General features: G+C 38.8%; 4 protein-coding genes across 7 annotated transcripts in view; 1 reads left to right on the top strand and 3 right to left on the bottom strand.

Moving 5' to 3' along the window:
* The window catches only part of LOC139945528 (guanylate cyclase soluble subunit beta-2-like), a 90,066-nt gene extending 87,799 nt beyond the window's left edge, over positions 1-2,267 (bottom strand). Inside the window, exon 1 of the mRNA XM_071942908.1 lies at positions 2,195-2,267. The gene's annotated coding sequence lies outside the window, so the exon portion shown is untranslated. The remainder of the gene's footprint in view (positions 1-2,194) is intronic.
* Positions 1-21,927, bottom strand: part of LOC139945533 (uncharacterized) — a 149,816-nt gene that overhangs the window by 98,075 nt on the left and 29,814 nt on the right. The window lies entirely within an intron of this gene.
* Positions 4,250-11,148, top strand: LOC139945368 (uncharacterized). Its single transcript, XM_071942717.1, has 6 exons — positions 4,250-5,653; positions 6,348-6,453; positions 7,456-7,596; positions 8,337-8,435; positions 9,698-9,789; positions 10,936-11,148. The coding sequence occupies exons 1-6, from the start codon at positions 4,250-4,252 to the stop codon at positions 11,146-11,148; spliced, it is 2,055 nt and encodes a 684-aa protein (XP_071798818.1).
* Positions 14,879-21,834, bottom strand: LOC139945444 (peptidyl-prolyl cis-trans isomerase NIMA-interacting 4-like). Of its 3 annotated transcripts, none has more exons than XR_011787077.1 (5): positions 21,441-21,834; positions 20,680-20,726; positions 19,865-19,984; positions 17,788-18,195; positions 14,879-17,717 (listed from the first exon to the last, which is right to left on the bottom strand). XR_011787077.1 is itself a non-coding variant. In XM_071942797.1 (4 exons), exons 1-4 carry the CDS (start codon positions 21,556-21,558, stop codon positions 18,034-18,036), a joined length of 447 nt encoding a protein of 148 aa, XP_071798898.1. In that variant the 5' UTR covers positions 21,559-21,834; the 3' UTR covers positions 14,882-18,033. The 3 variants fall into 3 exon arrangements, 1 of the variants encoding a protein (XP_071798898.1); XR_011787076.1 differs by having other exon boundaries at positions 14,880-17,717; positions 17,832-18,195; XM_071942797.1 differs by having other exon boundaries at positions 14,882-18,195.

The raw sequence follows: 21,927 nt of genomic DNA, 5'->3' as shown, positions 1-21,927 counted from the left end.
CAGATCTCTTTATGGTCAGATCTGGGGATTTTGTTTTCGTCTTCCTTTCCAATGATAAGAGAGAGGATCGGTGTAACGTTACTAAGCAACAAGTGGACAAAATAAGATTTGTTCGAGGAGCTCATAAGCTTGGGATATCTGGTCTTATTTCCTGTGGGTTTTGCATTTCTCTCTCGATTTGATTGCATCCAAGAGGTGAACAAAGGCACCCAAAACCAATAAAGTACACTCTACTCAACCAAAAAATAATAGTAATAATTACACCTTTCTTTATTGCTTTATGTAACGTTGTGAAATTTACAGTTACGTTATAGTTGTTATAAACAAATATACACAAGCTACAATGAAAATTAGTACCCCCTTTGCTAATTCTTCAAACAAACAAACAAACAAACAAACAAACAAACAAACAAACAAACAAACAAACAAACAAACAAACAAACAAACAAACAAACAAACAAACAAACAAACAAACAAACAAACAAACAAACAAACAAACAAACAAACAAACAAACAAACAAACAAACAAACAAACAAACAAACAAACAAACAAACAAACAAACAAACAAACAAACAAACAAACAAACAAACAAACAAACAAACAAACAAACAAACAAACAAACAAACAAACAAACAAACAAACAAACAAACAAACAAACAAACAAACAATCAAACAAACAAACAAACAAACAAACAAACAAACAAACAAACAAACAAACAAACAAACAAACAAACAAACAAACAAACAAACAAACAAACAAACAAACAAACAAACAAACAAACAAACAAACAAACAAACAAACAAACAAACAAACAAACAAACAAACAAACAAACAAAAAACAAACAAACAAACAAACAAACAAACAAACAAACAAACACATTGACACCCGGTCAAGAAACACATCCATTGATTATAGAATCAATGCTCTTACAGCCTATCCCTTAAAATGATTTACTGTCAACAAAGAATATTTGACACATCTTTATTGGAATCATGTATAGTCAATAAAGTAGCTAAAGGATATATGTTGCAATAGGCCTATCTGCAGCCAGACACATACATTAAATTGACATGTCGTATACCTTTTGTAACCCCCAACCACGCCCCCCCCCCAAAAAAAAGAAGAAAAACGGTCACATTAGATTCCCACAACCCCCCCCCAAAAAAAAAAAAAAAAAAAAACCCACAAAAGATGTTCGTGCAATGGGCGAGACGTTATAATCTTTCTACGAGTTACTAATGTGTAGAATGACCTACTACACAACTGTATTGACGCTGAAAAGCTTATTACAAGTCAAGTCGATAAATATCCATCCCCTGACTTTCTGACCACAGAATCATTCGAAAAGGCCTGTAAGCTCCGAGACTATATAGCAAATTGTTCGGTCAATCGGCAAAAATTTATTACCATTATTTTAAACCAAAGCCATGCCCTTACTAATTGTCTAATGCAGCGTTGTTCAATTGTGTTGTTGTCGAGTTTGCCAATAGAGGGCGGCCTACAAATAAATGTGCAGAACTTGTAAGTAGCCGACGCTGTCATCTGTTTCATAAAACATTTTAAGTTTCCTTATTTCTACAATAACACACTATAAAAGGACACAAATTACGGAACTTCACAAGTTCACACGAACACACCACGAAAGAATGTTTCACACAGCAATCGAAAGGAATCAAATATTCAAATTTGCATTCAAAAACATAAACCTTATTATATACCTCATGTATAGAATCCTCTTATCTGATTGGTTAAAAATGGAGTCATGGAAATAACTATGCCCCCTTTTTCTACCAAGATGACGTCATAGTGACTATGCCCGCTCTGAAAATAACACAACTATGTTATGTCTAGCGTTCCTTGTCACGGCGCGACCTTTCTTCGCAGACGACCTTTCACCGTATAGAGTATTGGGTGTTGTTGATTAGAAGAATCTTTGTTCGGTATATAAATGAGATATTGACTGCTTATTAATCGGGTGATGTTAAAACCATGGCTATGCCCTCAGCTTCGCTTCGGGCATAGTCATGGTTCTATGACTATTCAGAACCATGACTATGCCATCAGCTTCGCTTCGGGCATAGTCATGGTTCTGACATCACCTTGGGCTATAATTTTAACTGTGCCCCTCATGGCAGTTAATATTTCCAAACTATGTACCAACAAATTTGTGAAAAAGAAGGGTTGTACTCACACTGTGATTCTTATGACAGAAAAGTACATCCGTAAACAAAAATCACAATCCTTCCAAAACATTCAGGAATCTCTGCAAAAAGAAAACAACGATTCAATAGCAATAAAACCAAAATCACTTTGGAAGCCAACATGATGCAGAATAATAAATTTTGTGATTGTCCTCAATTGGCAAATTCGAGTGGCGACCATTTTTCAATACGAGTCACATACATGGTTACCTGTGCATGCAATACATCCTGGATACCAGGCAAAAACGCCCAAATGGTCGACTTTATAGTCCCTCACTCGAACTTGACCATTGTTGTCCGTATGTTGTCTGTTGTACGGACTTGGTTTTTGTTTTTGTTTTAATATGCAGATTTAAAAACAATACGGATCTTACATCGTATACAATTCCGGACTTCCTGCAATACTGTTTTCCTATTCACAACGATGAGCACACTTCACACAAAATCCCAAAGTTATATTTCAACAATATTCCTCAAGAAAAAACTCCACTGCCGCCATGTTATTGTTTCAGCCAAGTACACAACTCTTTACCGGTCAGTGCATAATAATATCCGTTTACCAGTTACGCTTTACCGTCTCCATGCACAACGGGGAGCAGCAACCTTACCACAACTGCAAGTTTCAGTTTACCCATTATTTCTCTGGAGGGCCTATGCAATTACATTATTGTACAAACACTACGCGACTCGATTTCACCAGCGAGAGTGTCTTTGTATTTAATTTATACAATACGCTTTGCAAAGGAAAACCTTAGGTACAATATTGATATATCGAAACGGAAGTTCAAGTAAACAGTGAATTTATAAAAAGTGCCATCGTCAGAATTAAAGAAGTTTGGTCTCCTTTTGCAGTTGGTGGCTTTTGAGAACTCACTCTGGCAGACTTCTCATGTAAAGCTATTGTTCTGAAAAGGCTGTTTAGAAATCACGTCAACAATGGACAGATTTCAGGAGAGTTGCGTACTTCCGCTGTATATGCTAAAGTAATTTTTGTCTCACCGAAAAATTATGTTCGTGAAACTGCTTTTACTAATTTCTCAAATACTACACCACCTCACCACGTATACTCTTTTAAAAAGAAGCTTTCTACCATCATTGTCTTTAAACCATGTAAGTTTAATGTAAACATGTGAACGTGTTTTGTGTTGTGCCCAAACCCCTTATCTGTGTTTCAGCTGCCACTTATTACCCCAAATCCCAAAGTGAGGAAAGCTCATGTACTGTTCAGGTTAAGCAACAATCACTGCAAAAACTGCGGAGTTAGATTGGTTCTTTCCGGTATATACCTTTTTTATATGAGAAAAAACAATAACAACACGGTATTATATATTGTTGGTGAAATTAACAATGTGTCGTTACCACACATATAGAGAGAGGATCAATTTAAAACCGAAGTTTTTGCAATGTGTGTTTTTCCACTGACATTTTCACAAGGTGTTTGGTAAATAATGATGGCTTTAAATATCTCAATATTGTCTGCTGTTTTCTTGTTGTGATACACTGCACTAAAGTTTAAAACCTCAACAATCCTTCACGTTGCCGGCAAAATAGTTTACAAAAGACCGATACAATAAGGCTGCTTATCCATTAAATTCACATTGTTTAAGGGCCTACACAGACAACTAAACATGTAGTAAATTCAGAAGCACATCTTTACTATTTTTTTTTAAAGGTTATGTTAATGAACCTATATATTCCTCACGTAAACAAGTTTACCCAAAACCGTAACCACAAGCAGCTAAACACAAGGCCGTCCTCAAAACAGAGAAACCGTTTAGTACATCTCCACTAATGAGGACCACCACTGCACCAATTACAACCTCGAGAAGACCCGCAAGAAACCCTTCAAGCACTCAGCCCCATACACGGCAGAATGTATTAATATTGTGCTCCTTCAAATTCACTTTCTTCACATAGAGCTAAAACACAGACATGAAACGATGCCTGCGATTTGTCGATACCCTTCTTGATTATGATGAAATACCGGAGTTCTGATCAGTGATTATAGAAGATCACTGATTTCATTGATTTCACTGATTTCAAGCATGGCGGGTGCAGAGAATACCGCTGAGACTTTCATAAATAAGATCAGTCGTGAAAAGGTGAAAATCAGCGACTCATTTTCCTCTTTCGGTTCGCTGTCCATGCTCGATCAGTCCGTCCGCAAGCTACTTCTCCACTCCAACGATGTCAGCAAGTGCCGCGAAAACCCCCTGACGCTCAAAGGGAAGCGAATCCAGCTGGCCAAGATACTTCTTCTTGTTCTGCTTCCTATTATCTCCCTCGCCGTGCTGGCCGTGCTTGACTTGAAAGCCATCGCGCAGAGCAACAGCGTGGACTTAGAGATCCGGAATGTGATCCGGTTCAGTCGAGACATCGGGGTCCTGTTGAGCCGCCTCCAGCGAGAGCGTGACATGACGGCTCTGTACGTGAGTCTCATCGGGCCCCAGGATATATCCATCTTGACGGAGATATACCCGCAGACCGATAACGCTATCGAGGAGCTTAAAGACTGGCCGGTCGAGACCAGCATCCTGAATGAGCTACCCTTCTTCAGGGAGAAGAGTGACTTCAAGCAGCACCTTGTGGAGCACCGGAAGTCTGTGACTAGGTCTGACACGGCTGTCTACGATGAGGTCAACTTCTACACGGATATACTCCAGATTTTCATCGACTGGTTGTACGAGAGCATTGGTAACTCCGAAGGGAGCGACCTGTGGCAGGTCCTGGTAGCGTACCAGCTTCTGATCGTCAGCAATGTTGAAACAGGAATAGAGCGTACTCTAGGCTCGGTGTTTTACACCCTTGGGGGCTTCGAGAGGCACGAAGATTACGTCTGGTACATGGAGAAGTACAACCTGGGCATATGGAACTATGAAGCCTCCAAGAAGTACTCCTCTCTCATCACGGAGTTCTTCGACAACCACGTCTTGGGAATGTCCGAAAACTTCACCGACACGATCGTCACGATGCGGAAGGAGATCTTGGTCAACGAGGCGTCGAAGATCGAACCGAAGTTCATCGACGCGAAGCTGTGGTTCGACAGCATGAGCGTCTACATCGACATCTTGGAAGACGTCCAGAAGAACATGGCCAACCAGATCCTCCTCCTCCTCGAAGACGACCTGAAGAATGACACCGAAGCCATTGCAGTCAGCATCCTTCTTGTTGTCGTCGTCATCGTCATGTGCCCTTTGACCCTTCGGGCCATCTGGTCGCTGACCTCTGACATCCAGAACTACGCCTTGACCCTTGCAGCCCAGACCAAGGCTCTTAACAGGGAGAAGAAGCGCTCCAGTTGGCTGTTGTACTCCATGTTGCCGCCGACGGTGGCGGAACAGCTGGTTCAGAAAAGAGACGTGAAAGCGGAGTCTTATAACAGCGCAACTGTGTTGTTCTCTGACATTGCAGGGTTCAACCATCTCTGTGCTCTCAGCACACCTATGCAGGCAAGGATTTATTTCACTAAACACATTTTCTCCTGATGATGAGCAGAGTGTACTGTTGTTCGAAACGTCGAGACCAAATCGGCTCTTTCGAGAGCCAACACTCCATAAAAGGAGATTTATTACATGGTTGTACCGGCAAGTTTACTATTATTTATAATAGATTATAATTACACTTTTCATTGTCTTCGTTAAACTATACTAAATATGTTGGCATAAAATTAGACTGCATGACTTGCAACCACAAGATTGTTGGTTCGAATCCTACCAAGCTTACCGCCGATTTGACAATGACCAAAAATAAGTGATGTCATCTATAGCTACCGAATCACAATTTTCGATTTGTGCAATTCATAATCAGTGGCGTTGGACCACTGTTTAAATGAGCGAGATTGGCAACGAAGTTGCAAGAGAATAATGACAGAAAAAAAACCTTGTTGCACAAAATTTGTGGACTGTGCTTTCAGATGCCTAAAAAGACTTCAGGCCTTCAGTCTTTTAATAATTTGAGTGAGTCTTTCCCCTTTCTCAAAAATACGTTACTTCAGAGGGAGTCGTTTCTTCTAGTGTATTATACTTAATCAACAGCTCTCCATTGCTCGTTACCAAGTAAGATATTTTGCTCAAAAATATGTTGAGTTAATACCAATATTCAATCAATACGCCATGTAAAAACAATAATATGTTTACCCCTTAGGTTGTTGAGATGTTGAATGGTTTGTATCTCGTGTTCGACTCTCGTATCGAACAGTACAACGTCTACAAGGTTGAAACAGTCAACGAAACATACATGCTAGCGTCGGGTAAGTATATAACAACAAAATGTCATACCTTTACCCCATAATTATTAACACAACAATTGCATTTGCCCCACTGGTGACTTATCAAAGTATTCACATCAAAACTGAAGTCTTGTCTGTTGAAATACCTATCTTAATTAGACCCTAATTCAATTGGTTGACAATGAGAAAATCCAATACCAATTTTTTTTTAACACAAGAGATTTTTACTAGGCCTCTGCGCCAGCAGTTTGACCCTCTTCTGTGCCATGTTGACACAATTTCTGGGTCACACTGAGTCAAATAGGATCACTTTAATTATGTGAACCAACCTCACAACAAACAGACAACCAAGACGTAGAATCAAGATACTATAAAACGCAGTACACACACACACTAACATCAATCGCTTGACTGTTCCCCGAGCAAAACAAAGTTCTATAATGTCAAAAAGCTTTCAGTGTAGCTGGGCCATTTTTATTTATTTTAATTCTTCGGACAAAACAATAAAACAAGCACAGGCCGTCCAGGGATTAGTAACAATCTTCCCACAACCATTAGGGAATCTGTTATACTTTATCAACATTTCGTAAAAATCTAAAGACTAAATACCCAGTCTCCTGACGATGACTAAAGCAAGCTAGTCGAAACGTTGAGACCAATTCAGAACTGACTCCGCGGCAGTACAGTTAATTACGATCCTATAAGCTAAAGTAGTAGTCCAATCTAATTTCTATACCATGCGCCCTGGTAATAGTTAAAAAGCAGGACAGTTCTTTTCTGAGAAGTCTCCCGAACCTCCGATTATCTACTCCGCGGCAGTAGAATAAAGCAAGACAGTTCCCTAAGAACAACTCTACCTGGCAAGTAGATACACACATGGTGTTACCGAAAACCAAATATAGACTCAGATCACGTTTTCAAAATTGATTGCTTTCTACTGCGCTATGTTCTTGATTGAATTGCGCCTTATACATTTTAATTGTTATGTTTATGTTTCGCTACACAATGTGCTCTCCTATGAAGGACTTCCTGACCGTATGGTAGGCGGTGAACACGTCAGAGAGTTAGCCACAGTGGCTCTTGATCTTCTTCATCATGTTAGTTTCCTTGAGGTGCCCCACAGAGAGAACATGAAAATCAAGATACGAATTGGTATCCACACTGGTAAGTCAACACAACAGAAAACAGATTTAAGCCCTGTTTACTCAACAGCAATTTAACAGGGGTCTCTTGGTTATTTTAGCATGGTTGTAAAATGATGCAAGATTTTACCAGGCACACTGGACAGTGAAACAAAATAGGGTTCCTATACGAGGTACATTTTCTAAAGTATTAACACTGTGCTACATTTTAGCAAAGGACCCTTGCTAAATTGATCTAGTGTGAAAGGGGGTTGCTTTTGAAAACTGCTTACAAACCAAATTGTTAGGTAAATGCAAATCTACAAAGACAGTTAATGGTAAAAAGTTTTGACCTATATCAACCTTCCTGTCTGAAAGGCTGAACTGAGAGAAAGGCTCCACAAGGGTTCAAACGTTGGGATATGTCATAACCATTGTTTGCATCAATACGAATAGTTAGAAACTGTTATTTTAAAACCGAGGTGGACTCTACAACTATGATTTATTTATTTTTTGGGGAGGAGGGAATCAGGTGGCGGTATCAACTTCTTCAAGAGACGAGGCAGATTAAGTGCTCTAACAATTACACAGTTTGATATGTAGATATACACAACAATTTGGATATAATAGTTCAATCAGTTTGTGTTGCACATGAAATTTGAAATTTTACCATACTGGCAAAAGCGCATTAATTTATCAATTTCTTAATTTTGATTTTTAGGTATCATATAAGTTTCCTTTCGTACATGGGGAACAAATTAAAATTGTATGTTCTCGTATCAGGTCCCGTTGTTGCCGGAGTAGTGGGCATCAAGATGCCTCGATACTGTCTCTTTGGAGATACAGTCAACACCGCGTCTCGGATGCAGACATCCGGGCTACGTAAGTATTCAAAAATAATACACATTCAAAATAATGTTATGGAGAATTGGGACGAGAAAGTGTAGATTCGTGGATAGCATCCCGTGCCAAAGGCAAAGTACATGTAGATTGTAGTAACGAATCAACACTTTGAAGATACTGTCTCTTTGGAGATACGGTCAACACCGCGTCTCGCATGCAGACATCCGGGCTACGTAAGTATTCAAAATACACATTCAAAATAATGTTACAGAGAATTTGGACGAGAAAGTGTAGATTCGTGGATATTGTACGCGTCGAATGCGAGTACATTGTAGTCACGAATCTACAATAAGAGCCTATTCCCCGATTGTGTAACAGAATAAATGAATTTTGATTTTCAATAAAAAGTGCAGATTCGTAAGATTACTCGTGCGAACAAGTTTACATAATCGGTGCTAAACTAAGTAAATCATCTACAGTTGAGTGTAGATTCGTAAAAAATACATAATACACTTTCATCAATAGAGTGACGTCACAGAACTAGTTTGGTAACGATAGATTCGAATACGCATGATGTTATCTTAGATCTGGTGTTCGAGGCGATAGAAACAACACCGTTGTTCCAATGTGTCGCCGCAAAGTGAATTGCGTCTCCCTAATTGATTTATATGGATCAACCCTTTGAATTTAAAGGGGACGTTTACAATGAAGCAGGTGTTTCTCTTACAAGCCTTGAGAGGGAAGTTAAACGCATCAATCTTGATACTGCGATTAAACTGAGACATTGTCATAGTATACTGGCCAACACAATTAAGTATCATTGAGGTTTGTGTATAAAGAGCCCCCAGGTCGTTTACTTGAGTTGAGCTATTATACTATTGGGAGTGACTGAAGAACCCCCAGTCACTTTGCAACTAAACAGTAAATAGATGGGTGTGTATTTTTGATTTTCTTTCTTGGCTACGCATGAAGCCGGCTTTTCTGCCACGCAAAAGCGAATGCCTTATTTTTGTTTGAAGGTGTAATTTCTGTTACATATAGTCTTTCAATCAGACTTTACCGGATGTACAATCCAAAGACTTACGGGTGAAAATTGACCCAAGTTTGGAACCCGTCTGGCATGACCCCACAACTGGGTCATTTTGACCAGGAATCTACGTCAAAAGGACCCATAAAAAAAAAAACAGTCAAAACGATTTTCTGATGTGTGAATATGGACAATTTTTAAGCTTCAGTATAGTCAAACGTGGCCCTGCTTTTACTAATAATACTTTTATTTTTATTTTTATTTTTGACTTTAGCCGGTCGTATCCACATAAGTAACGACACATACATGGCGCTAGTTGACATAGGTGGGTTCATGGTTGTCAGACGTGGAGAGATAGAAATAAAGGTATGTTCAATTAAGGAAACAAAGAAAAATGTACAATATAATGGTAGTAGGTTCTTAAATAGCGCTTAACTCGCGCTTAGCGCTTAAATAGCGCTTAACCGCAAGGGGTGTTATTGGCCCTTAGCACTTAGAGAATTAAGAGTTAGTTATTAGGCACTATATTAATCGCAAGTTGTTATTGTTATTGTTATTGTTATTGTTATTGCTATTGCTATTGCTATTGCTATTGCTATTGCTATTGCTATTGCTATTGCTATTGCTATTGCTATTGCTATTGCTATTGCTATTGCTATTGCTATTGCTATTGCTATTGCTATTGCTATTGCTATTGCTATTGCTATTGCTATTGCTATTGCTATTGCTATTGCTATTGCTATTGCTATTGCTATTGCTATTGCTATTGCTATTGCTATTGCTATTGCTATTGCTATTGCTATTGCTATTGCTATTGCTATTGCTATTGCTATTGCTATTGCTATTGCTATTGCTATTGCTATTGCTATTGCTATTGCTATTGCTATTGCTATTGTTATTGTTATTGTTATTGTTATTGCTATTGTTATTACTATTATTATTATTATTATTATTATTATTATTATTATTATTATTATTATTATTATTATTATTATTATTATTATTATTATTATTATTATTATTATTATTATTATTATTATTATTATTATTATTATTATTATTATTATTATTATTATTATCCCTTGGGGCGCATGAAAGCGCACAGTATTTTTTCCTGCAATGTATGTGGAGCTTAAACGGTTTGAAGTATGAGATCTATTCCTTTAAAGTAACATGCAATGATTATAAGGTGCTATGAGGCAATATGCAGCCAATCAAACAAAGAACACCGGGTGAATCCCTTCTCTTTAAGATTAAGTGAATTGGGTTATTTTACATGCAATACAAAACACACGGGACCAACGGCTTTACGTCCCATCCGAAGGACGCAGCAATGGGCAAGTGTCTTGCTTAAGGACACAAGTGCCACGACTGGGACTCGAACCCACACTCTGCTGAACAGAAACACGGGAGTTAGGCTCGTTGCCCTTTCACCGCTTGGCCATGACACTTCCACAAATCGAATTTGAAAAGCCAACCCTTTTCACTTTGCAATTTTTGTTCGCACAACAGGGGAAAGGCATCATGTGCACTTATTGGCTGACAGGGCGGGAGAACCTGGAGCAGATAATCCCCTCCATAACGGAGGTCTCAAACATCAAGAACGACCCGGGTTTGCACGAGGTACGCTACGCTCACATGTATGAACAGACATCCACGGGGCGTATCCAGTACCGAGGGAAGGACGACGAGGTTATGGTGCAGCAGGAGGATTGGAACGAGTAGAGTTGAGCAGGTATATACCTTCAAATCGTGGACCAAACAAAATAGGACAATAGACCTTTATCACGCTGTCACCATCTTGGTCATGTTCCCTGTTTCCAATAACAGTAATGAATGCTAACATTCATTGCGCAAACATGGCACCAGACTATTTGTTTCGTCAGGCCTCGGTTTGGTTACAATGAGTTGGAATGCAGTAAAATCAAGATGGCTACACCGTGATAAACGTCTTTAGAGTACACGGTTCGGGAAAGGTCCACAGTTGGAAAACGTGTACAAAACCAGTGAGAGATGTTGCAACAAAAGAGGGACAATATGAGGTCCGGTTGCGTTTTGCGTTTTGGGGAGAACAAAATGGTTCCTGTAATCGCAATTGTTGCAACTCTCTCATTATTAGGCTCTGATCATGTCAATAATTGACCTTTAAGTTTATGTTTTCCCTTCCCATCCAGACATTAAATGAACGCAACAAATTATTTAGGCCAATTAAAAAATTGTGTACATTAATAATGTAGTGATTCACTGTCTAGCACAATGTCATATGTACTATACACATTCATATTGTTGGTTATGTTTTTGGGGTATCGAAATGGTGAGGTAGCAAAGTATATTTGGTTTGCGGTAACACCATGTGTATAATTATTATCTACTTGCTGTGTGTATTGTTCTTTGGTAAAACCTTAGATAAATTGTATTTGCGAAAAATGTTGTCTATTTGTTTGTTTACTACAACGAAGCCGTATTGACAAAGTGGTTCGTTGTTTACAAACAGCTTTTTGTCTAAATGATAAAACCTGTTTTGAAAAGTTCTAAAAGCTCATTCTGTGTTAATTGCAGAAGGTAAGATGTGTCGTCGAAAGGCTACTTTCTCATGATCGGCAATGCTGTCTGTGGCGTATATGTACAATTGTTTTATAACATGCCCATTGCATTGTTCACAACCAATGATATCACATAATATTAGTTGTTCAGAAAGAAATGTTGATACAGGTAAATTATGTGCGAACTCGAATGAAACCACAACAGTGATTTGTTTTATCTGAAATCATTATCGTCAATTATTGTATTTAAAAAAACTGTTGGAAACAATTTTGTTGGTAAAACCTTTGTCACGTCACACGAAATTCTTTTTAAAGACAGTGGACACTATTGGTAATTGTCAAAGACCAGTCTTCTCACTTGGTGTGTCTCAACATATGCATAAAATAACAAACCTGTGAAAATTTGAGCTCGATTGGTCGTCGAAGTTGCGAGATAACTATGAAAGAAAAAGAAACCCGTGTCACACGAAGTTGTGTGCTTTCAGATGCTTGATTTCGAGACCTCAACTTCTAATTTTGAGGTCTCGAAATCAAATTCCTGGAAAATTACTTCTTTCTCGAAAACTACGTCACTTCAGAGGGAGCTGTTTCTTACAATTTTATACTATCAACCTCTCCCCATTACTTGTTACCAAGTAAGGTTTTATGCTAATAATTATTTTGAGTAATTACTAATAGTGTCCACTGCCTTTAATAACAAGATGTTACTTTTATTTAAAAATGAATTTATAGTATAATAAAATCAGTTTGCGGAGACATCAGGCATGGTTTTGAATCAAGACAAAAGAAGGAAATCTTTATTGAGTACAGGCTGACCTGTCTTGTTCAAATGGTAGAGCTTAATAGACTAGTCAGGCTATTTTATCACATTTTTTTGAAGATTAATTGCACGCGTACAAAAACGGAAATCAGAATACGAAAAATAACCTTTGTTTTAATAGCTAACTATGTTGATTTTAATCGAGTTAATTAAGGCCTTGGTAACGTGCCCAGTATGTTCCAGAACTAAGTACACGACAATACCCTTATAAAGGGGAGGTATATGTGTATACTCAAAACAAAAATTAACTTAAAAACTGACTTGGTATCGAGCATTGAAGAGCTGTTGGTAGTATAAATCATTGTGAGAAACGGCTCCCTCTGAAGTAGCATCTATAGATTTTGAGAAAAAAGTAATTTCTCACTTCAATGATAAAAGACTTGCTTCTAGCCAGAAGTATTTTATTCCTATCTGAAAGCACACAAATTCGCCCAACAAGAGTGTTTTTTTCTTTCACCATTTTCTCGTAACTTCGATGACCAATTGAGCTAAAATGTTCACAGGCTTGTGAGGGTATATACACAAAGTGAGAACAAAGGTCTTTGACAATTACCTAACGTATACAATGCCTTTAATATACTTTTCTGGACTATTATTTCCCCCAGAATTTTTGCAAGGGTACAAACAACAGAAATCAGACTTAAGTAAGAATAATACGAAAATAACCTTTGTTTTGTAATAGGTAACTATACAGTATCTATGTTGATTTAAAACCACAATTAGAAGGCCTTCAAGTCCGGAATTAAGTACAGTGTCTACCCTGAAAAACGCAAAAGACTCTATCTTGTGATGAATCACATCATTCATCAATCAGCGTCTATACGTATACAGCCTTATGTATTTAATTATGATGGAGGGCTTCAGGTACGAGTATACACTTTGTAAATAAATAATTACTAAGACCCCGAGTGGGCGACTGCACTTCAATGATTGCATTATTGTAATCGATGGATGAGCAGTGCGTCTATTAACAAGGTCACTGAGAATGATATCGCCAAATCGTTAAGTTGATTAATTAAGGCACTAGGCATTTCTTTGATTTTAATTATAGGTCCCATTGTAATTTGCTTTTAAGTATTGCTTTTTTGAAGGGGCCGGTTTTAGTATCCTTTCGTTTTTCACTATGGATTTCGCTTCGAATCAGCGATACAAGGTCGCAACACTGGACACTATTGGTAGTTGTCAAAGAACAGTCTTAACAATTGGTGTATCTCAACATATGCATAAAATAACAAACCTTTGAAGAAGTGAACTCAATTGGTCGTCGAAGTTGCGAGATAACAATAATACTGGAAGAAAAAAACACCCTTGTCACACGAAGTAGTGTGCTTTCAAATGCTTACTTTCGGGACCTTAATAATCTAATTCCGAGGTCTTGAATTCAAATTCAAATATTTTTTTCAGAAATTACTTCTTTCTCAAAAACTACGTTATTTCAGTGGGAGCCGTTTCTCACAATGTTTTATACTATCAGTAGCTCTCCAGTGCTTGTTGACGAGTAAGTTATGCTAACAATGATTTTGAGTATTACCTATAGTATCCAGTGCATTTGTTTTAATAATATCAACAGCTCTTCATTGCTTGTTACAAAGTAAGTTTTCATGCTAACAATAGTTTTGAGCAACTACTTTTCTCTTCCCCCCCCTTTTTTTTTTTTGGGGGGGGACTTCGGTACTGTTTCCTTTCTCGTTATTGATTTCGCTTCGACTCATTGATATTGATCATTCTGATCACGTTTCCACAACTGGTTGGGATGGCAACAACACTGTTGTTTGTACAATAGAGATATCACTGTCGTTTACCATTACAACCCATCAATAAATAAACAATATTTTAATTTATACATGGAGCTTCATAATTGTCGCTGTCACAATGGGGTTGAGTTATTACTTTTGTAGATTGATTTGTAAAATGTAGCAGTCAGATTCGTCATCACGCCTGTATACTTATAATTTGCATTTAAAATCGAATTTGGAAGTTTGTTCATGGCAGTCGCTTGGTTTTAAACCAGCCGGGTTTGTTTTGTTTTATTCCAATGTAATTACTTAAAGGGACTGGACACTAATGGTAAAAAAAAAGTCAAACACCAGTATTCTCACTTGGTGTATCCCAACATATGCATAAAATCACAAGCCCGTGGAAATTTTGACTCACTTGGTCATTGAAGTTGCACGAAAATGATGAAAGAAAAAACACCCCTGTACACAAAATAGTGTGCTTTCAGATAACAGTAAAAATCTTCTCGCCAGAAGTCTTTTATTATTTGAGTGAGATACTACCTCTTACTAAAAAACTATTTTACTTCAGAGGGAGTCGTTTCTCACATGTTGTGTACTTTCAACAGCTCTCGTTGCTTGTAACCAAGTTGTTATCACCAAACGTGTATAGTGCCTTTGACTTGTTTTTGTTTTGTTCTGCAAAGTTTTTTAACAGAACTGCTAACTTTTTTTTCAGAAGTGTAATTATACGTTTTCAAGATGTTATTAAAGACTTGTTGTTTACTCTCTCCATGACAGTTTTGTAACAAATGATAAAATTGTTTGTCCAAAAGTGTTGTTTCGTCGTTTTACTTTGGTCATGTCGTGTTATTTTTGTTGTGCAAGGTTGTACAACGTGTAACTGTCTTTATTGTGTGTTCTAAAAGTGTCCATGTGTTTCTGTGTTTATTTGAACTAAAATAAAATAACCAAAAAGTGTGTAACACCTTTTCCCGAGTCAACACTTTGATTTAAGTTCGACTAATTACTTTGTGTTATTCAGTTAAAGGCAGTGGACACTATTGGTAATTACTCAAAATAATTATTAGCATTAAAAGCTTACTTGGTAATGATTATTGGGGAGAGGTTGATAGTTTGAAACACTGTGAGAAACAGCTCCCTCTGAAGTGAAGCAGTTGTCGAGAAAGAAGTAATTTTCCACGAATTTGATTTCGAGACCTCAAGTTTAGAAGTCTCAAAATCAAGCATCTGAAAACACACAAATTTGTTTTTCACTTGCATAGTTATCTCGCAACTCCGACGACCAATCGAGCTCAAATTTTCACAAGTTTGTTATTTTATGCATATGTTGAGATACACCAAGTGACGAGACTAAATTTGACATTTACCAAATGTTATGGATCTACTTAGTGTTTGTCAACGAATCCTGAGCTGACGGTCCCAAGATGTCACTCCATGGGTGGTTGTAGGCGCAATAGACCCTTCCCATAAAATCTGTAAATTGCACATAGTGCGTGCGCACTAACGTTTTGGTTGGCAAAATGAGGGAACATCGCGCCGTTTTGTACACGACTAATGGCTGCGTGACGTAGACGCGATTGCGCGTCTGCTTAGTGCACAACTCTATGGCGTTTGCCAACCAACAGGGTCTTTACGCATGCGTGAATGTAATTAGCATGTTTCATGGGAAGGGTCCATTCTGCGGTAAAGTAGTGCAAGTGGTAAAGTAGTGCAATCAAATTGATCCCAAAATCTTCAGATGTAATATTTACTAGTTTGTTTAATTTCAGTTTATGTTTGAAAATCCGGATCGTAAATATTCTCAATTTTATGGAGTTGTTGGTGTGGTAAAAGCACGACGATGATTTTGTGAGAATTAAACGTTTTGAAATAAAGTATGCCATTTTGTAACAGCTTTTGGAGATAGTATTTTTAATTGGTGGTGTTTGGTGGCAGGGGAAAGATACCAATTCTGAACAAAGTACACTTCTTCAGTATAGCTCAAGTAAGTTCCATAATTTCGATTTTATTATTATAACTAAAACCTGTGTTCTATTTTGGTGTTTAAGAGCCTCAACACGATGTAGATTAATATAAAAATGTACAGATTGTGTATTAGGCGAGTACTAACCTTGGTAGTTCATTAAAAGCTAACTAAATATAAGTGGCCACCTTATTCTCCCCTTTTATTAATTACGACTGTGACGTCAATTCTGCGCCATCCTAGTATGGACCCCTTTCATTGGCCGCCATGGTTAATGAAACTTGCACGCGTGAAAGGCTATGATTGGCTTTTTTTGGTAATTAAATATGGCAGTCAAAGACGTCATGTGAAATCCACATACAGCTGGATAAGGTTAACACTACTCATATCAAGGCTCAAGACTTCACGAGATGTGATCTTGATAGGGCCATGAGTACCTTGTTTGGTAGATGAAACCCAGTGTCCTTGGGTGAAGAAACCCAGTGTCCTTAGGTGAAGCAACCCAGTGTCCTTGGGTGAAGAAATCCAGTGTCCTTGGGTGAAGAAACCCAGTTTCCATAGGTAAAGAAACCCAGTTTCATTAGGTAAAGAAACCCAGTTTCCTTAGGTAAAGAAACTCAGTTTCCTTGGGTGAAAAAACAGGTGTTCTTCGGGGGAAAACCCCAGCTTCCTTGGGTGACAAAACCCAGAGTCCTTGGGAAGAAACCCAGTTTCATCGGGTGAAGAAACCCATTGCCTTGGGAGGAAACCCAGTTTCCTTGGGTGAAGAAACCCAGTGTCTTTTGGAAGAAACCCAGTGTCTTTGGGTGAAGAAACCTTGGGATCCTTGGGTAAAAAAAAACAGTGTCCTTGGGAAGAAACCCAGTGTCCTTGTGAAGAAACCCAGTTTCTTTGGGTGACGAAACCCAGTGTCCTTGTGAAGAAACCCAGTTTCTTTGGGTGACGAAACCCAGTGTCCTTGTGAAGAAACCCAGTTTCTTTGGGTGACGAAACCCAGTTTCCTTGGGTGAAGAAACCCAGTGTCCTTGGGTGAAGAAACCAAGTGTCCTTGGGAAGAAAACCAGTGTCCTTGGGAAGAAAACCAATGTCCTTGGGAAGACAACCAGTGTCCTAGGGTGAAGAAACCAAATGTCTTTTGGAAGAATTGGGTGAAGAAACTCAGTTTCCTTTATAGGAAGAAACCTGGTGTCTTTGGGTGAAGAAACCCAGTTTCCTTTATAGGAAGAAACCTGGTATCTTTGGGTGAAGAAACCCAGTTTCCTTTTTAGGAAGAAATCCAGTGTCTTTGGGTGAAGAAACCCAGTGTCTTTGGGTGAAGAAACCCAGTTTCCTTAGGAAGAAACCCAGGCAGTGTCTTTAAGTGAAGAAACCCAGTGTTCTTGGGTGACTTAACCCAGTTTTCATGGGAGACTTTACCAGTTTCCTTGGGTGAAGAAACCCAGCTGTGTGATGATTGCACTTGTAAGGTTCTGCTTTTACATTAAATTTTTCTAAAAACAAACACCAAGTTGAATCGATCCACCACGAACTACAGTCAACATTGTATTATAATTTCTTTCCCTCAACCATGATTATGTGATATCCATGTTTCGTCTTGACCGGTGGATTCGTGTAAATAGGCTTATCCGTCGTACTCGTAGCTAGCGCAAAGGCCGCATCCTGAAACGGTCCGACCATCGACCCCCGTGTCATCCAACCGAGATTTCCCTGGCAAAAGAATGGCAAATGTTCATTTAGGTGTAATATCTACTAGTTGTAGGTTTGTTTTTTTGTTTATTTTATTTCTTTCATACATTCACTGTTTTGTGAATCCAAACTAATCAATACACGGTAATAAAATACAAAACAAAATAAAGTTTGTTTATGTAATGTGTCTTTCTCTATGCAGTACATTGCATGGGCCCTAATAATAGACAGTGCTAAAACCCCGAGTAGCAAGATCAAGGCACTTAACGACGTTATAATTTTTCAACGAGCATAATTTTTCAACGAGCATAGATCATCCAAGAAGATGCTTTCTTAGGCCTAACAGGTTCTCATTTGTATTTATACACCCGGGATAATGAAAGCAATTATGGTTTAAGTGCGTTCTCAAAGACACACAGTGGCCAAGACCAGTCATCGACTACACACTCAAATAATTTAGCCAACAGAACTTGAGTATAGACTGCTCTGTCACAACAACAGACCTTACACTTGACAAAGGCACCAGAAACAGAGGCTACTGCCTCCTTGCCCTTGGTCATTGCCTTGGTGTCCCTTGAAAATTGCGATAACAGTTTGTAATTTCCTAAAAGCGCAGCCTTTTATACAACAAAAAAATGCCTTGGTACTCTTATCCTTTCAAAAACGAAGCAGCAGGCCAGTGACATGCCATAATGTACTCAAACACTCCGTGACTTTATTACAACATGTGTTTGGTTTTACCCTAACACCGATGATATGTGTGTAAGTTAATTAAAATGTGTAAGCACTGTATACTCAGGACTTTCCTGAGTTCTGTGAACAGATGTCACAGGGCAGTATTTTACTTGAGTGGTATTTGAACCAACGACCTTTGCCATCCAGACCAAATTTCTTAACAACTAGACCACTGTGATTGCATCTAGACCAAATTTCTTACCAACTAGACCACTGTGATTGCGCGGTATTCACTTGTTGTATCCCAACATACATGTATGCGTAAAATAACAAATATGTGAAAATTTGAACTCACTTGGTCATCTATTGTAAGTTGCAAGAGAATAATGAAAGAAAATACACATTTGTTGCACAAATGTGTGTGCTGTCAGATGCCTAATAAAAGGCTTCAGGCCTGGGCCCAATTTCATAAAGCTGCTAAGCACAAAAATTTGCTTAGCATGAAATTTCTTCCTTGATAAAAACAGGATTACCAACCAAATTTCCATTTGTTACATATTGATTGCTACTGGTATTCAGCTGTTGTTTGCTTATCCTGAAAATCACGTAGAAATTTGGTTGGTAATCCTGTTTTTGTCAAGGAAAAAATTTCATGCTCAGCAAATTTTTGTGCTTAGCAGCTCTATGAAATTGGGCCCTGAAGTCTTTCAATATTTGAGTCAGAATAGTCTGATAGTTGATACTGTCAACAGCTCTCCATTGCTCAATACCAAGTAAGTTTTTATGCTAACAGTTATTTTGAGTAACTACCAACAGTGTCCAGCGCCTTTAATGGGAGACTTTCAGGACGCTTGGTGGCAGCAGACTTACCAGGTAAAATCCATTGTTCTCGATAATGTGCGCATGCTCGGAACTACGCATACAATGGAAATTTACCTGGTAAGTCTGCCGCCACCTAGCGCCTCAAAGTCTCCCATTGAGACTGCTACCCTCTGGTTATTAATGGCTCACTCACCCCTTGTCCTGCCTTGTCTTCACTATACTGTTCAGCCACTACATTGAATCGGATTCCAGACTGTAGCTTCTCCAGAGCCTCCATGGACTTGGAATGCTTCTCACACAGGATGTGCCTCACCTGTAAAAGGTTACATAATAAATTGGGAAATCAAATTTAAAATTACAATTCTGTAATTTTTGAAGACAACAAATCAAACAGAAAGTAAGTAAGGTTTGCGGTGACACCATTTAAAAAATCTCTTTTGTGAGTAGTGGTGGCTCTCAGAAGAGCTATTTTCGATCATTGTGCTCCGACTATCTTCTTTAAAAGACATTTAACGGGGCACTTGAGCTAGGGTGATGCTTTAGTGATCGTCTGTCTGTCTCAATGATCTTCACATCAAGGGAACTCGCCATATGGGGATAAACTGGCAACAGCCAATCCCTCTCATACAAACATTGGTTTATTTCTAAGATTTTGAGTTGCTAGTCGCACAAAATCAAGAAAATGTGATTCAGTAACTAGACGACAATACTTATTCCAGTCATTATAAAATCAGTGGTTAGCTCTGTAGGATTCAAACCCACAACCTTGTAATCGCAAGTCCTGCAGTCTAATCACTAGACCCCTAGCCTACATCACAAGCTCATAAAAACACAGCTCCTCACTTAATGACGTCAAAGGAAGAACTACGTATGTCTTATTGGCCGAGAGCTGGTGAGCGTGGCACATACTGTAACAGGTACACATATGTCCGATTGGAATACATGTACTTGCAGCAATGGGGGCTAATGAAGAGGGGGGGGGGGGAGTTATTTCGACGATGAACAAACCTTGACTGCGGTTCCTCCTTTCTTCACCTTGTCACCAGAGTCTCCATCTAGCAATAAATGAACGGACATAAAACAATGAATTACTGATTCTAATTTGAACTTTTTCTCTTTAAATTATTAATAATTGACAACTGTCTGAATCTTGTGTACGAAATAAACCTCTGGTCTGCTCAACTGAGTGGTTACAGTTAAACCCCTGTTTTCCGATATCCCTCCTTATGTTTCGACAACCGATGTTACGACACCCTTTTATTATTAGTTATTGTAGTTTCTAGTACTAGTGTGTAAATCGTCAGGGGTTTTTCGGAACATAGATTCGTCGGAACATAGGGATTTCGGAATTTAAAGCAGTCACCAACTGAGTAAATAAAATAAAAATTGGGAGTGGGCACAGAAAACAGACCTGTAGTGTTGCAAACTCGCTCGGACCCTGGTCTCTCTACTCTAGCTAGTCCTAGAAGTTTTGAACATTCATGACATTATGGTATACATTTGTAAGTAGAACTATCTGTCTATGATGAGGTTTGTTCCGCTATTATCTCCACTAATACTATACAAATGCATTCGAGGTTCGTGGAGACGGTCGATAGCGGAACAAATATCATTCATAGTTCTACTTCGTAAGAGTACTCTTGACCATTATACTAGTACGACATAACTTGGGAGTCTCCAAACTTCTACTAAGTAAGAGGAACTGAACCATCTGGAAATTGTCAACAAAAAATAAACAAGCACAGAAAACCCCCCAGAAATGAACAGACCTGCTGCAGAAGCTCCTCCTTTGCCTCCCTTGCCCCCTTTCGCTCCGCCTTTGGCACCACCACCGCCTTTGGCTCCACCACCCTTGGCTCCCCCTCCTCCGGCCTTATTCTTCGGCATGATATCAAGAACTTACTGTTTTTAAGGCTCAACAAAGTCAAAATTGAAACAAGTGTAGTGTGGAAGTTTACACATGTGTGAACGTGGTGAATGAGAATCCTGAACGACCGGCCAATCGCTGTTGCTCTTTCATTTTGCCAGACAGAATAGACCAATCAGCTATGTCGACTTAACGCAATCTGGCACTAACAACTCAGCTTTGCTGGCTGTCACACAACAAAATAGTTGTACAGCGCAAAGCCGAAACCCGCGCAAGCTTTGAATTTGCCCATGCGACTAGACTACAGAGAGCTTGGGCCGTCTCCGAATGGGCGACTTCGGCTACAGCTACGGCTAGGCGCGCGCGTCTGCCATTCTTCAACACTGAGG

Source organism: Asterias amurensis, chromosome 12, assembly GCF_032118995.1.
Source record: "Asterias amurensis chromosome 12, ASM3211899v1".
In the NCBI taxonomy this organism is placed as follows: domain Eukaryota; kingdom Metazoa; phylum Echinodermata; class Asteroidea; order Forcipulatida; family Asteriidae; genus Asterias; species Asterias amurensis.
Note: the sequence above shows the minus strand (reverse complement) of the source record. Positions and strands in the feature narration are given on the sequence as shown.